Raw genomic sequence first — 15631 nt, forward strand, 5'->3', positions numbered from 1 at the left:
TAACAATGTTATCTGCACGGTTTAGGGGACAAAATTGAGATTTCATGAGGTTATGAACTTATCCCAAGTCATACGGCCAGTGGGTGGCAAAGGTAGGGCTTAAACAGTAGTCTAACTCCAAATCTAGCCTCTAGCCTCTAAATCCAGCTCTGGAGCCACCTCCTCCAGGAAGGCTGCTGTGAGCCTTCTGTTTCTTCCCCCTGCCCCTCCCCTGTAAGAAGCTAGGCCTTGGTGCCTTGGGTCCTCGGTGCTCCTATACTCCCTAGGGGTGTGGCTATCACTGAACAGACCACACCGTTTCATGTTCAAGTTAATGTAACTGTCTCCCCTCTTAGACTGTGGTTCTGGAAGGTAGGAAGCGTGCATTTAGGTGCTCTCAGGGGCTAACGACGCCAAGCCCGTGAGAGATACCTGGTAAAGGCCTGTGGAACGAAAAAGTGAACGAATGACTACTGTCAACAGGCACGTCACTGTCTGAAATCTGGAAGACAGTGGTTCCCTCTTTTGGAAAAGCACGTCTGTGTCCTCTAGTCTCCTTGACTAACAGTGGCTCCGAGGCCAGAACCTTCACGGTCTCAAAGGGTTTCTCAGCATGGCTGTCATCGCCTCCAAGCACCCGGACTGCAAATGAGTGTGGCACATAGTTAGATTAAAGTCACCTCACTCAGTGACTTTCTCCCATCTCTAATATAACCAAGCCATTTAAATATGGAGGGTAACGGAGGTTTCTCAGAAATATTTTTTTTTCCCTTCCCAGTCAATCCCTTTTAACACCTGCTTCACAAGGGCAGAGACCCTTCGCGTCCTAAACCAGGGATGGATATCAGAGCCTTCAGATATGTACTAATAATAGGTGACTCGTAACAATGGCAACATTATCTCCTAGTTAACACCCACTATTCCTGGCAATAACACCATCAATCAGATTCCTCCATTGGATTAGAATTTGGAGGAAAAAATAAACAAACACGATTATGAATCAGAATGGATGTATCTGATCAAAGAAAATAACCAAAACAGCCTGCATCTTACTGTCTCATGGGACTAAAATGGTAAGTGCCAAAATAGATACGATATCAAAATAGATTTGGATTTATGTAGGTACACAACTAGGAATGCTAGTTCTAACCAACACTTTTTTTTAAAGCAACCACTTTCCTTCTCACCAAAGTAAATGTATTCCCACAGCATACGTGGGGGTGGAAGGGATTATTACCCTCAGAGAAATGGACAAATTGAGGCTTAAAAAAGGAATCAGACGGAGGAAGGAATAGAAGACATATTTCTAATTTGAAATCCAAGACTCTGGAGGAATCAGCTCCCATATAATCAGGTTCCACAGGTAAGCCAGGGAGGCCGGCTGCTGTACATCTCTTATTTAGCACAGGAATTCGAGACGTGCTTATCACTGTCCTAACCTTGCAAGCTGAGCAGCTGTGGTGCTCCACCCAGTCCCTCAGCCACAGGGCACGAGGTCCTGAAAAGCCACCGCAAAACCTAACTGAACCGAGAGCTGACACAGGCAGGTGAGAATGTGCCCTAAAACCTGGTCCAGGTTCTGTGACCTAATTGTCCAAATGGTCCGGAAGGGGTGGGGGGTGGGGATCAGATGCCCTGGAGCTGAGATCTGTATTTTCTCAAGCCAACTGCTCTCTCTTCCCTGCCACCAAGATGCCCCCAAAGAAAATGTGATCTTGGGCACCTCTTACGAAGGCAAAGTGTCCCCTGATGAACTGTTCTGATCCCTACATCCCGGGTTTTCATCGGGGTTCTCCTTGGACCACCCTGTGTGTGGGGATGGGGGGAGGGGACGGCAACAGAGTGGCCCCGGGGGACTGAAGTGGACAGGCATCTCCCCATGGCCGAGAGGACTCAGGACCGAGGCCACTGACCTCAGGAAGCCGTGAGTCCAAGCTCTGAACCCCTCTGCTGACCCATGCTGCTATCATGTGCTGAAAACCCTGTTGAGAAACGCTGCCACAGACAGGACACTGGGAACAGCCAGCTCAAGTTGCTTGTGCAGCTGCAGCCTTTACGAAAATCCTTTTTCCAAAGCACGCTACACCTGTGGTCGACATCACACAGCCCTCCAACGTGGCAGCTGTACGCGAACCCCATCTGACCATTCAAAGGGATCTCGAAGGCAACCGTTTTGTTAAGCCAAAGGCACGATGAATGACGTGGCTTGGTTATGTTCAATGAGGCGTTATTTTCACAAGCGTGGTCACTGAATGCATGGCCTATATTTATATTCCAGCTGTCCTTCTGACTGTTCTGGTGGCATTAGGTAAGCGGCTATGGTCTGAAGGGTGTGCCCCTCCCTCTCCCCTCCTATCTTCTCAGCGTGTAGCAGATAAACTGGGTCTGAGAAGGAACCCTGCCCCCCTAGTGACTAGGCAAGCATCAAAGTCCAGGAACAAGGGACAGGTGTTACACTGCGTGCAATGAAACTCGCTTATCGGAGAGTCAGTAGACACAGCTCGCGTGTGTTTGCTTGGGATCCGGGCTGCTCTCTGCTTCGCGGCCCCAGAATCAACTCAGATGCCTCACGTGTATGAATATGGGGAGAGTGATGGAGCATGGGGCTGTGCCCCAGGTCCCCTCTCTCTGCTGGTCACCCACATTCTCCCTAACGCTACAGTGGCAGATACCTGGCCTCCCCACAGTTTTTCGGAAAAGAAACAGAGCCACTCCAGTAGCGGGCACGCAGAAATCTTCCACGGCCGATGAACCTCTCTACTGATTTCCCCTCGGTTATGAAATGATGCAATATTATCTGTCAGTAGATTTCGTCCAGCTTCCAGTTTCTGAGAAGCTGTGCCTCCCCCCCCCCCCGCCCGCCGAAAACAATTCCAATAAGAAGGAAATGGAAGCTGTTACACCTTCTTAAAGACCCCGAATACTAAATAGCAACCCTGAATGACTAAGCGTTCTTGCCAGAGAGCTTTGCTTACAATTTTTCACTTTTAACAGGAAAAGAACGTCTGTTTCTCGAGATAGGGCTTGAAAGTAAATCAGTCCGACGCTGCAGACTGCTGGCAGCCGGGGACCTCACACCTGCCACCTGTGCTCTGAGACCCAGGATGTCCTTGGGGCGGAAGGAGACAGCCCCTCCGTAGCCAGTGATGACTGTCTCTTATTTTTTGAAGGGGGAGGAGAACCCACTCTCACATCAACATTATTTATCTCTGTACCTTTTTTTTTTTTTAACGTTAAACATTTTGGCTCCCCCCCACCCCCACCCCCACCCCCGGCCCCGATTTCTGCTGGAAGTGGTCTTGCTTCTCTAAGGAGGCTGACTTAGGGCTGGGGGTGGGTTCCTCGCTGTGCTGTGCGACGTGTCCTTCTCAGCTCCCCTCTTTGTAGCACGTCTGCTGGGGTGACAGGGGCGTGGGGCTCGAGTGCTCTACAGGCAACCGCCGGCCCTACCCACTTCCCATGACAACCAGGCCTCCTGCTTGTGGGTTCCTCCGATCAATGACTCTGGTCCCCATTCTAGGAGATACTTCCCTTTTTCACAGAGTGGGAAAGAGATTAAGACAGCCAAATAAATCAGGACAGCCAAACCCACGGTCTCAAGACGAGATCACAATTTCCAAGTGACTTTAACAGAATATCAAGCACAGCTGAAACCTGACAGGATGTGTCTTCTCCTGAAGGGGGAAAGTTCTTTCCAGGGAAAGCTTTAGGGAACGATCCCACTAAGGCAGGGAGAGACTGGGGGATTCGGTCACCAGTGGGCATGCGGGGGTGACCCAGCGTGCTGCTGGCGGGTGCTGGCAGGGCCAGGTGGTCACACGGGAAGCGTGGAGGGAAGCCGTTCACAAGCATGCAGGAAGATGCCAGCTGTCAGAGTGAGCCGAGCCATGGCTCTGGGCTGGAGACAGTACCTTCTGGAGGACGACACCAGGCAGATGCTTTCATCGCCATCAGAAACCCTCCCTGTTGCATATTCATGAGGCTGTGTCTTTGCACTCGAGTGTCTGGGGAAGGCTGTGTTTGTCTTTGAATTCGGCTTGTGGGAAAAGCCTTCCCGGTTTTGGGTGAGGGTCTAATGATTGGACCCACACTCCTTAACTTCTATCCGAGTGCCATTTGTCACTGACTTGTCAATGTCCTAAGATTCTATTCAATCTTGTTTCGAGAAAGACACCACAGAACTAATTGGGGAGAATTAACTGTAATTTCATTAAAAGAGCAAGAAGAGGTTCATACTTGACTCATCAGGGCTGGAGTTTTTTAACTGTCACCCCTCAAAAGCAGTGGAGTCATCACTAAGAGTAACTTGTTCAAATACAGATTAAAAAAACCCCGACTTTATCCTGTTAAGCAGGAGCAGAGGGTGAAATAGACACCCAACAGACTGGTCATTTCCTGATCACGAGATACATTTTTAACTGTCAGAAAATGCAAGGTCAATAATAAAATGCTAGCCATAAGAAAAGGGGAAAAAACAATGACCTTGAGTTTGTTTTTCAACCTTATTTCATTCCAGGGGTTTGTTTATCATTAATCTGCTTATTCTCTTCTCCGGGTTACAGGTTCCTAAAAGGGGCAGCAGCTTGACCAGAATCAGTGATAGGAAAAACTGAGCCAAGAACCCAAGTTGGTGTTCTTGATTTGAGCATGTTCTTGGGGAGGCAAATAAAATGTCGACACACATTCTCCTCCAAGATAAGGACTGCAAGGGCACTCAAGAAGGGGGCTGCCCGGGGTCCCCGGGTCTAAGGAGTGGTGAGCAGTGTGGAGAGAGCCTTGGACAGTTGTGTCCCAGTTGGGCTCTTCCCACCTGGCGGCCACCTCCCTGCCCCTCGGGAGCAGGTACCTGACCGGAAGCTTGAGATCAGGAGGGGCTCCTGGCATACCATAAAGGCATGTGTGAACAGAAGAATTAGTAAGCTGACATCCCTACAGATGGGGAAACTAAGGTGGACTCTGATTAAATGAGTTCCCTGGGTTATTCCACAGAAGTGGCCCTTGAACCTAGGTTTCCTGACTTTGGAGAGAGCTGGAATGGTTTCCACAGAAGACAGTTAAGTCCCTTGTACAAATGTATCGAACCTCACTGTCACTAATATGGGCTGCCTGAAGATTTTAAGGTAACCTGACTTTCTGAAAATCAAATCTTTTTAATGTATCCGAGGAGCCTGATATTGACAGAACCTTGGCGGTAAAGCCTTTTTTTTTTTTTTCCCCATGAAGAACCCTCATGTGATGACAACACCAAACATATCTCTTCTATTATGGACTTGTATTTATTTAAAAAAATGTCTTATTTGTATTGACACTTTTAGAAGCCAGAAATAAAGTCACATCTAAGCTGAGCTGGATTTCAGAGGGGAAATCAACTCCCTGAGGGGTATATTTACTATAAGCAGTAAAGGCTCAGATCATTCAAATGCATTGGATCACCATATACGTGAGCATCTCCCAGAATGCAATGCCTGGAAAGCTGATTCTACAGGGTGGGAAAAATGATGAAATTAGCTCAAATTTTTTTTAAACTGCAGGACTTCTCAGAGCCTTTAATATGCTAATGTGAACTGTCAGTCCCTAAGAGGGAGATGCAGTATTTCCCAAAAATATTTGCCCAGAGAGAATCAGAAGTCTAGGAAACATCCTCTGAAAGATGTGAAACTTCACTCCTGCCTTAAAAGGATACCACCTAAAGTATGAGTCCTACACCCAGGGAACCGCTTAGTCTCCTTTCAATTTTGGTAGGTGTAGGTTAAGTTTTATGGCATCTGTTTAGCTTATTTTAGGAAAATTCATGATTAGAACTGCTTTCCTATGTAGCAATAATGATTGAACTGGAAAAAAAATTTCCAGATTCAACTGGTTCCCTCTACCTAAAATTCATAGACGACCCACACTGGGGAGGCTGAGTGCCTCACACTTCCAATCAGGCCACTGGGGCTGCTGACCAATCCACTGCATGCCCTTACTAGGGCATCTTTCCCACACTGCCTCCTTCTGTGGTCCCTCCCAGAGAAGTGCTGCCTCCTCATTGCTTAAGCCCAAGCTGCAGCGGAATGCATTAGAATCTTGGGAGAGATGGGAACGGGGGGGGGCGGAGGGGGGGGCGGAGTGGGCAAGCACGTGGCAGCTTTGCGTCCATGTCATCTCAGCATTCCCAGCGGTCGACAACGACAACACACGTTCCGTGGTGGAGGGAAGCGTGATTCTGGAGGCCCTCAGAGAGGTTAATAGATAGATTGGTAAGCTACTTACTAACTGAAAAAAGGGAGGGGAAACCATGAAAGTATACTTCTGGAGAGTTGCCTTGGAACAACAAACCAAATCAAAAATTAAAACCAAGAAACAAAACATTTGAAAAATCAAAATTAAGGCTAAAAAAGCAAATAGAGTTCTAATAACCTTCCAACTGTTAAGTCTGGCTGTGTCGAATTAGATTTCAACTCAAGAGTGACACATGTTTTTCCACTAACAATGATTTTTTTTTTTTTTAAACCAAAGAAAGGCCAACTGGGCATTCCCCTCTACATTGAAATGTTCACCCAGCACATGAAAGCTGACCGATTCATGTAATGTGTTTTGTTTCCAGGGCAGGAAATTCCAAAGGGAAGGGAAAAATAATCAGACAAGCACTTTTCAGATCTTTCCACCACTAACCCTAATCATGATTCCAATACTTTGTAGACCTCGGCTAGTTTTTGCTCCTATGAAGTCAAAGGATTGGGGAGAGACATTCGTAGAACTTGGGGCCTTGGCTATCCCTCCTAACGAAAGGAGTTGGGATTCAAATTCATTACAGTTTTAATCAAGAAATTTTACATTTATCAGTAATGTGTGGTATGTTTTCCCCTTCTCTAACGAAATGTTGTATCTATGGGGGAGAAAGATTCTTGGGGACGTCGGTCTTGGTGTAAAACACCTGGTTACTGGCTAGACACTCTCTAAGGATGGGAAGATGGCTCTGGGTTTCACAACGAATAAACAGTTGAGTCCTTCGTGGAATACAGCACATTCAGCAGAAAGCCCAGTGGGGGGCTCATCGCCCTAAAAATTCACTAATTCATCTCATATCTAGTGCTTCACTGAAGAGTCAGGACTTCAACCTTATAGAGTCTAAAGGAACACAGGGATCCTCGGGATGGTGTTGACAGAGGTGGGTTTGCCGTATAACAGGAGAGGACGGGCCAGTGGGAATGTATCATGCTATTCTAGAATGGTAAGATCCCATTTTAAGACCAAAAAACTGGGCAACAGTCAATGTGAAAAAAACAGCTTTTCTGGAAAAAACTGAAGGTGGCAATTGCCTGGAGGCATTGTATTAAGAGACAATGTCTATTTTAAGAAGTGGGTTAAAAACAACATAAGCAGTTCATAAACATTATCTTCATCTTGCGTTTCATAAAGCTGGGGTTGCCACGAAAGCAAAGTTGAGCACACTTACTACACAGATAAGTAGAGCCAGAGTGTTTCCTGGTTTGGATGATTTATTTTAGATGATAGCCTCATTTCTGCCCCGGCTTTGTGCGTGTGTGAGTTTAACACAGCAGCTTTACCATCCAAACGATGAGCACATTAGAGGAAGCAGTTCTCTGTGACAGCGCCTCCCCTCAGGGGCTTTTGTTCTGCATATAACTGAGCATCTGGGACAAAGATGAGCCCTTCTAAATTATGGATACAGAGATTAAATTTTCTGGCAGTGCTTTGGGCAAAGTGGATGTTAAATAAATAAGTGAAAGGAAGCAAGGCTGTACCTCCTGGGGGGAGACCCACAGTTGGGTCCCATCTAAGGACCTTACCGGCCAGGGTTTCATTTTAGTACAGGAATCTCTCTCTCTCTCTCTCTTTTTTTAATGGACAGGTCCCCAAACACTGTAAAAGAGACTTTCAAATTTCTGTATTATTTAAAAGCAAGATCAGATTAAAATACCATCCAATTTCCCTACACGATTTCATGGGTTTTCACCCAAACCCTACATTTTCCTTCCTAGCAAATGGAAAACAATTTATACCGTTGCTTCCCAAGATGTGGTGACCCACTGGCTTTGGAATCCCAAGTGGGTATTCTGTAAATCCGGGTGCCTGGGCTCCAGCTCAGGCCTACTGAGTCATAAGCTATAGGGATGGGGTTCGGGGGATCTGTGGTTCTTAAAGCTCTTCGTGTGCTTTTGATGGACAGTAAGTAAAGTTTGAGAACCACAAACTTAAAGGGCATACGACCATTATCTTTAGGATATCACCTTGATCACTGTATGCTTGTCGAATTAATTTCTAAATAGAAAATCAGAAATACACATAAATAAGTTATTGGCAAAATGTTCTAATTTGCCTTTTTTAAAAATAGCGTTTTTATGCATTAACATTAACTCCAGGAAAGCATACAAGTAACCAAGGACAGGACGTAATTGTCTAGAAAAGCTTCTGTTTATTCCGCTCAAAACAGGTTTCCTTTCCTTCTCAAAGAGGAGGTTGGGACTTGGGCACCAATGTCTCTTTCTGCCCCAAACAGCTCTTGGATTTTTTAAATTAGCAAGATTTTCCCCTCAGATAAATTTGATGGGAGTTTCCTATTCAGCTTATCAGTTAGGAAGATTATCAGAAAATGAAACATCAGGCAAATGAAGCAGGTCTAACAAGAAAGGAAAAACCATAAAGCATGTTTACACAGAGAGGGCTCCTGGCGGGGACCTGGGTCATTGAATGAATGAGCTGCAGGGGGCCACACAAAGGTGTCAGGTTTGGGAGGAGAATGAAGATGAGGAGATACAAACAGGTGGAGAGGAGATTCGGTTCTTGAAAGAGGAGAGGAGGAGGAGGAGGAATCTGACACTAAAAAAGTGAAAGAGAAAAAAAAAGGATAAAGGCAAAAAAAGCTTTAGAAACACAAAGGAAAAAATAAACTAGCTTTTCATATACTCACATAAGCTGCAAAGAAAATGAGGTCATGTAATAGACAATCATTCCTGTACTGGACAATAGCATACAAGTGCTTTTCGAAGAAAACAAATTTGTTGTTTTTTTTCCCCACTGGTTATTTAATTGTTCTGCAACAACACCACAGAATAAAAATAACTCAGATTTACCTGGGCACAGACTCAGCAGCATGATCCAATGACCATCTCTAACCTACAATATCCAGGACATTCTAGAGGAAACCGCTTTTCATTTGGAAAGGTGCAGTAGACCTTGGTTATTCCTGGACTTGTTTTTTAGGAGAAGCCCTTATATAAAGTTTACCTGACAGGTTAGGTTTTCCTAGGTAGAGATACTGAGGTATGATGATATGTCTTAGTCCCAGCATCATGACAACAGAGTGCTAAGCTTTCTAAGTTGGTCTGTGGTTCGGTGCACAGGCTGGGACACTTTGAAAAGGAAGCTGTTATTGTCGCCTTCAGGTCTCACAGCTGGAGACATACACAAGTAAGAGGGAGACCACCTCTCCCGGACACAATGGACCAAACTTTCAAGTTGAAAGAATGACTTTGCTTTGGACAGGTGTCCAGTGATATCTACCAATGATTAAAGATAAATCTCCTTACTCCACATCCTGTTTTGAAGGCAAAGGAAGAAAAAAAAAATTTTTTTTTCATCCTCTATTTAAGGAACGACCAACTTATTCCTAAGAAAAGACAATGATTCATAGCTTCAACGTTAAGACTGTCACTCTATTTGATTCCTCTTTTTCCATGGCTGGGACCTATCAGAGGTGGGGGAAGGGGGACCAGAGGTGACACTGAAAGGGAAAACATGTTGTTTAGGGGGGGGTTTCAATTTGTCACATCCACTTAATGAACCCAATGCCCACTTTCTTAGCCACAGTGGATTTGGCCAATCCAAAGCTTCCAGACAAGAGTTCCCCTGATGTTATTCCATAGATGTTCATGTGGACAATTTCGGAGGTAAAAAACCATACCTAGTTAATTAACCACTTCCAATATCAATAATGCTGAGCCTGCACCTTATAATGACCCAGATGTATAATAATAGCATTGGACTTACATTTTTTAAGAGTTCTTATCTATTTGACATGTACACTGAAATTTTAGGACACAAAATATGATGTCTGAGATGTGCCTTAAAATACTCTGTAAGATCTAAGTGTGGGACAGGAGAGGTGGATGCAAAAGGAATACTGATTGCTGAAAGCTGGTGGTAGGTACGTGGGGATTCATTATATTAGTATCTCTATTTTGGGTATGTTGGAAGATCTTCCACAATAGAGAAAAATTTTTTTAAAAGGAGATACGTTTTTGTTCTGCAACACCCAAACAAGTAACCCAAGAGGGCCTATCTGCACGCTGGCTGACTGAGAACGGACAGGGTCATGGCGGTGGAAGTTCGCCATGGCTCTGGCCGCATCGTTGCCGATGCCAACGCTGTGGCTTTCCTAGTGTCACATGCCTGTGCCCTTTAAATGAGGGAGTTGGGGAAAGAAGAGAAGGGCAGGTGTTGCATGGACCAATGCTGTTAGCAAGATGTCACCTGCAGGGCTGGGTTCTCTCAGACACTTTGTTTTGATTCAGGAGCATTTCTACCTCGGGTAAGTTCCTTTTCTCTTTTTCTCTAAGCCCAGTTGCTTTCCGAAATGAGCAGAGCTGCAGTGGATACTCAAAATTAGCCAGCCTCCTCCCTCACGTGCACTGAAGACTGTGGCAAAGGGAAGGAGGAAGATGGCCGAGATCCCCGCCGGACGGGTTAAGTCCAGAGTGTGAGGTGCGTGCGCCATGGAATGCTACGTTGTTGTAAAGAACGTGGACATTCTGTACGGATGGATACGGAGGGGTCTTTAGGACATGCCGTGAAGTGAACCGAGCCAGGGACTGAACAGCACATATACACGGTATTCCGCTATTTGTCGTGTGGGGGGGACGTGGAAATGATATCTCTGAATATTTGAATGCAAACACACTGGAAGGGCAAACCAAAAAGTCAATAAAAATGGTTGCCTTTACGGAAAAACCAGACGGGGGTGCGGGGATGGGAGTAAAAACTTCTCTAGGGCACCTTCCAAATCAAAACCTAAAATCTGTGTGCTGTTCACAAGTTAGGCCATCCACACAGGTGTATGAATGAGAATGGGTTGGCCCTCTGACTGCTCCCCCACCCCCCAAGCTGAACTACAGAAAACTGGGCTCTAGTAACCGAGATGGAGGCACACTTTCCATTTTTAGGCGAGCCTCCCTAAATTTCGTCTCTTTGCTTTCAACTGTCATTTCAGAATGTACTACCCTCATTTACAACCAGGGGGCAACTGGCAAGGCCTCCTGAGGTGGCCTTCCATTCTTCTGATTCCCTGGCCTCCTGGGTAAGTAATTGGTGCTGTGTAAACCAAGAGTTTGGGGCTCTGGGGGCAGGGCTGGGGAATGAAGTCTTGTAGGGATTCCTGCAAGAATCATCTTGTAGGGATACTACAACAACAACAGTGAAATGGTCAGTGGCCAGGCCTGGGAGGCTGTGTTTCTCTCCTGCTGGGGGCAGGGCACCTGTGCAAGCAATCCAGACTCTAACCACCTGGGACCCCCGGAGTGAGGGACGGAGCAGATACATGAGCCCCTGCCTGTGCCACAGACACACCCCTCCTGGACGCTGTGGCACCTGAGAAGGCTCAAACCTGAAGAGGGAGATTCTTGAGGTCTCTAGGGAGAATGTCCCACGGGGCAAAGGGGAGAACAAATAACAGGGTCTCTCTTATTTTCTGCCACTCTCTGTATTTAATGCGATGTGGCATTCGAGCCTTGGGACTTCAGGGGAAATGAAAGTCCAGGCCAGCTGGAAGGAGAGGGGGTCTGCATTCAGTAGGACTGTCCTCCCAGGGTGGTGAGGAGGGGTGACGGGGGAGGAAGCCCTGGGCAGCCGCAGCAGCTGTTCTGAATCAGCCAAATTGCTGCAGGTGCGGCCGTGAGCTTTCCCTCCTCCCCACCGTGTCCCAGCCTCACCTTGCAGCGGCCAGTCTGGACAGGCTTTCCAGCAACGAGGGCTTACACAGTGTCTCCAGGAGCACTTCTGGGCTACTCAAAGCCAGAGGCCCCCCTCCAAGGACTGCTGGTCAAGGGGAGGGAGGCGGTCAGGCCACTGCAGGGTCGGGGAGGGGGAGTTTCTCTGTGGCTTGGTCGTCTGCATTTTTGTTAAACCGCACTGATTTGCAATTCAGGCTGCATCCAATACCCAACACTCCTTTGACCTAGGAACCCTGGGGCCCTGGGGGCAGACTTCTGAAGCCGACTGCAAATTTGGCAAAAGGGAGCCTAGCACAGGAATGCTGTTTGCAGGCAGCTGTTAGCATGGGCATGGGCATGGGCCTGGGCGGGTAACACATCTGGCTCCGAGAGGTGGTATTTCTTCCACCCTGCCAGGGGCCGGATTTTCCAGGAGATGGCTGTGCACACCTCAGGGCTGCTCCCTGGCTTTCTCTGGAAAGGCTTGGTCAGGAGAAGGACTGGGAGGCTCCTTCCATGAAGCCAGCCCATAAAAGAGCAGGCATACCCAGACGGGTATTAAAGCCTTACACAGACTGCCTCTGCGGGGCAGGGGGAGAGGAAGCAGAGCCGGCTTTCCGATGATGCTGTGAAATGGTCTCTGAGGCTCAAAGCAGAGGGAATTTCTTTACATCCTCCAAACTGCCCCTGGATGGTCGGTGCAACTGTTAGCATTACTTGTTTGGAGGTTTGGAAATGACAGAGGCATATTTGTTCCTCCTTACCCGGCAGATGTGGAAGCACAAATGACGAGGTGTACCTATTTGCTCAGAGGCAGTGAGTGCAGCAGGCCTTCACGTGGGGACAGGGGCATCAGAAGCTCGGAACCCACCTGCGTCCCTAAAGGGCCTTTTGGCCCAGGGTGGGGGTGGGGAGGATGTTCCTATGTGCAACTGATTAAAAATCAAAACCAATTTCAGCAAGGTCTGAAACCTAAAGAGAGAGAGAGAGAGGCAGACAGAAAAGCAGAGGGGAAGCTTCACGGGGATGGGAACGATCTAATTTTAGTTTTGAATTTTGGGCTCTGAGAACGAGGGGAAAAATAGAAAAGATTTCAAAGAGCTCTGCCGGGCAGGCACTATCGCAACCCCCACTGTGAACACACACTTGAAGAGACGCTGGAGAAAATGCGCCTCGATTGAGTTTAACCTAGTTGCGTGAGGAGCGTTTCCAAGCCCAGTCCCTGGCAGTCTCCACCCCACGCCACTCGGGGCCAGGCCCCACGTTCTCGTGGACACCGTTTCGTCCCCTCTGGTCTGTTATTCTCACCTGTCTCGGGATCGCTGAAGTCTGGCAAAGTAATTGTGTTAAGCTGTCGTCTGTCAGCAATGGTTCTATCTAAGAGGCTGCTCCCACGTCCAGAATCACTGCAAAACACAGCTGCAGAGGTCAGTCATTTGAAGGGGGGCAGGGGAAAGACACAGACTTAACCACCACTGACCCTGAAGTGCAGTAATACCCCTTTTGCGCGTTTTCGATGCTCTTTAACACTCTCTCCGTTGACGACCAGGCATCCCGCTCGTGGCAAGGCCTGGGCTGGGATTACTTTCCATGTTCACTGTCACAAACACACGTAAACCACACCCGCAGACCCTTGCTAATTTTCGCCCTTTTTGTGTCATTATAAGATACAAGAAAGAAACTTTGAAGGCAGGTTCTCGAACCACCTTAGAATGGGGAACCCACTGGACTGGCATTCTGTGTTGAATGTCTTGCACCCCATCAAGCCCGTAAACACACACCGTCCTCGAACTGCTTTACTAATCAACGGTCTACACTTAAGCCCTCACTGCCCAGGGAAGTCACCTGCCTGGGGCATTTCTAGAAGACTCTGAACCCTAAGCCCCTCTCCAGACCAAATCCATCAGCATTTCTGGGGCAGTCAACATTTTTCCAAGCTCCCCAGATGGCTCTGATGTGTAGCTAGATCTGAGAACCGCTGGCCCCTGCTTTTCCTTTCCAAGGGCAACCACAGCCATGGCCTGGTTTGTGTCCCTACTTAACAGAGGAGGGAAAGGGGCTGTGAGGTCACACAGGCCAGCTGCACCACCCCTCCCTCCCCACCTTGCTCCCACAGAACGGGCTTGGCACCACTGGTTGGCAAGTCGCTTGGGAGACCACATCAGGCCCGGGTGGAATGAAACACAGGTAGGGGACCGGAGCTCATACAGACTCTTGTTTTCTTTCGTTCTAAGAAGCTTGTAAGCAAAAACAGTTACATTCTTCCTTTTTTCCTCTATCATGAGATTCCATCAAAGAAGCTCCAAAAGCAGCCCATCTATCTCTTGAGGTTTGAGTCTATCTATAACGCTTTTCTTTGCGTCTATTTTGTTTTGTCAATCTGGGGGCTCTAGGAGTGGTATTTTGTTGTTGTTGTTAAGAAGTTCAAATTCTATAATAAGGGGACACAATTTCCTTCCTGAGTGCAGCTGTTGCTAAAAGTGATACAAACAAGATTTGGTATGAAACTTAATATGGTTCTCAGGCTGCAATTTCCACGTCCAGTGATGTAGTTAGAGAAATCCACAGGAAACAGATGGAAACTTGCCTCAGTACAGACTATTTGTCAGCCTATACTTATTACATCATTGGATACGCGTTTTTTGGAAACCGCTCTATTCATTATTTCCGCAATTGAGAAATAATAAATGTCTCTGAGCAGAAGACAGCACAAAAGTACATGCAAATGTGCATTAATCACATTACCGACTGAACAGTTCCAACATTGGTCTGTTCATGTATATATTTTTAATATAAATATGACAAAGATATTACAAAGAGTTGTCTGAATATTGCAATGGCTCCTCACTTAGGAGCTTTCCAGAAGATGTTATCTCAACATATAGTGATATTTTTTTTTTTTTCAATCTCCTGGGGGATTCCAGGCCACACAATAAGGTGTTGGCATTGCAAAGGAAGGATTCGCCTGGCATTTTGGTGGACCCAATCTGAGGAAATGGATCAGAAGTGTTTGTTTTGGCCCTAACCCTCCGGGCTTCCCATCTTACCAAGTTTCAGAGCCCAAGGTTGGCTGTCACGTGTGCTGCTGGGTCCTGGGAGCCAGCCAGGGGGTGGGGGTGGGGGTGTCATCTGGCTTCTTACTTTCTATCTGTCCCTAACAAGTAGGTCACGTGGGGTCTACTTTCCCTGTCAGATGAAGATAAGGGTTGTCTTCCTACATACAGCTTTGCAAGGCTGAACTGAGGTCATGTGGTCACAGCATTCAGAAGATTTGTAACTTTTGGGTATATTCTGTGCATCGTTATCAATACACATACCCATACATGCAGCTAAGGTTAATACGGCTGGCTAATTTCTGAGGACCACTTATTCCTTGCATTCTGGTGCAATGATTAGGGTGGGAAAGCTGATTTAAGGGCCTCTTGCTCTCAATGTTAGAAACTGCAACCAAAACCCAAATCTTGACTTGTGAGCCTTACCCACTGGTAATGACACAGGATCGACTTCCCCTCTACCAGCCCATAGTTACAACCCATAGTGCATGTTCCATAGTTCCTTTTGAAAATAGTATATAAGCAACAATTCACTCTTCAAAATGGAGATGGTTTTGTTTCCACCCTGAATGCTGGGACTGAGAATTTGGCTGGTTGCTTTAAGCAATGGTTAGTTCTACCTTTGGAGGGTACGGAGTCTTAACCCATCAAGATTTGCCTTTGCGATGA

General features: G+C 46.9%; 1 protein-coding gene across 8 annotated transcripts in view; it reads right to left on the minus strand.

The window, feature by feature from the left end:
• TTC7B (tetratricopeptide repeat domain 7B) overlaps positions 1–15631 on the minus strand; it is a 256147-nt gene that overhangs the window by 50557 nt on the left and 189959 nt on the right. For 3 of the 8 annotated variants that reach the window (XM_045451858.1, XM_045451859.1, XM_045451866.1), the window contains 3 exons: positions 13218–13315; positions 8638–8802; positions 6232–6282 (listed from right to left, as the gene is read on the minus strand). In XM_045451858.1, coding sequence (XP_045307814.1) covers positions 6232–6282; positions 8638–8802; positions 13218–13315 — 314 coding nt within the window. The remainder of the gene's footprint in view (positions 1–6231; positions 6283–8637; positions 8803–13217; positions 13316–15631) is intronic. The other 5 variants (XM_045451861.1, XM_045451862.1, XM_045451865.1 and 2 more) reach the window with 3 other exon arrangements.

Source organism: Leopardus geoffroyi, chromosome B3 (assembly GCF_018350155.1).
Source record: "Leopardus geoffroyi isolate Oge1 chromosome B3, O.geoffroyi_Oge1_pat1.0, whole genome shotgun sequence".
NCBI lineage: Eukaryota > Metazoa > Chordata > Mammalia > Carnivora > Felidae > Leopardus > Leopardus geoffroyi.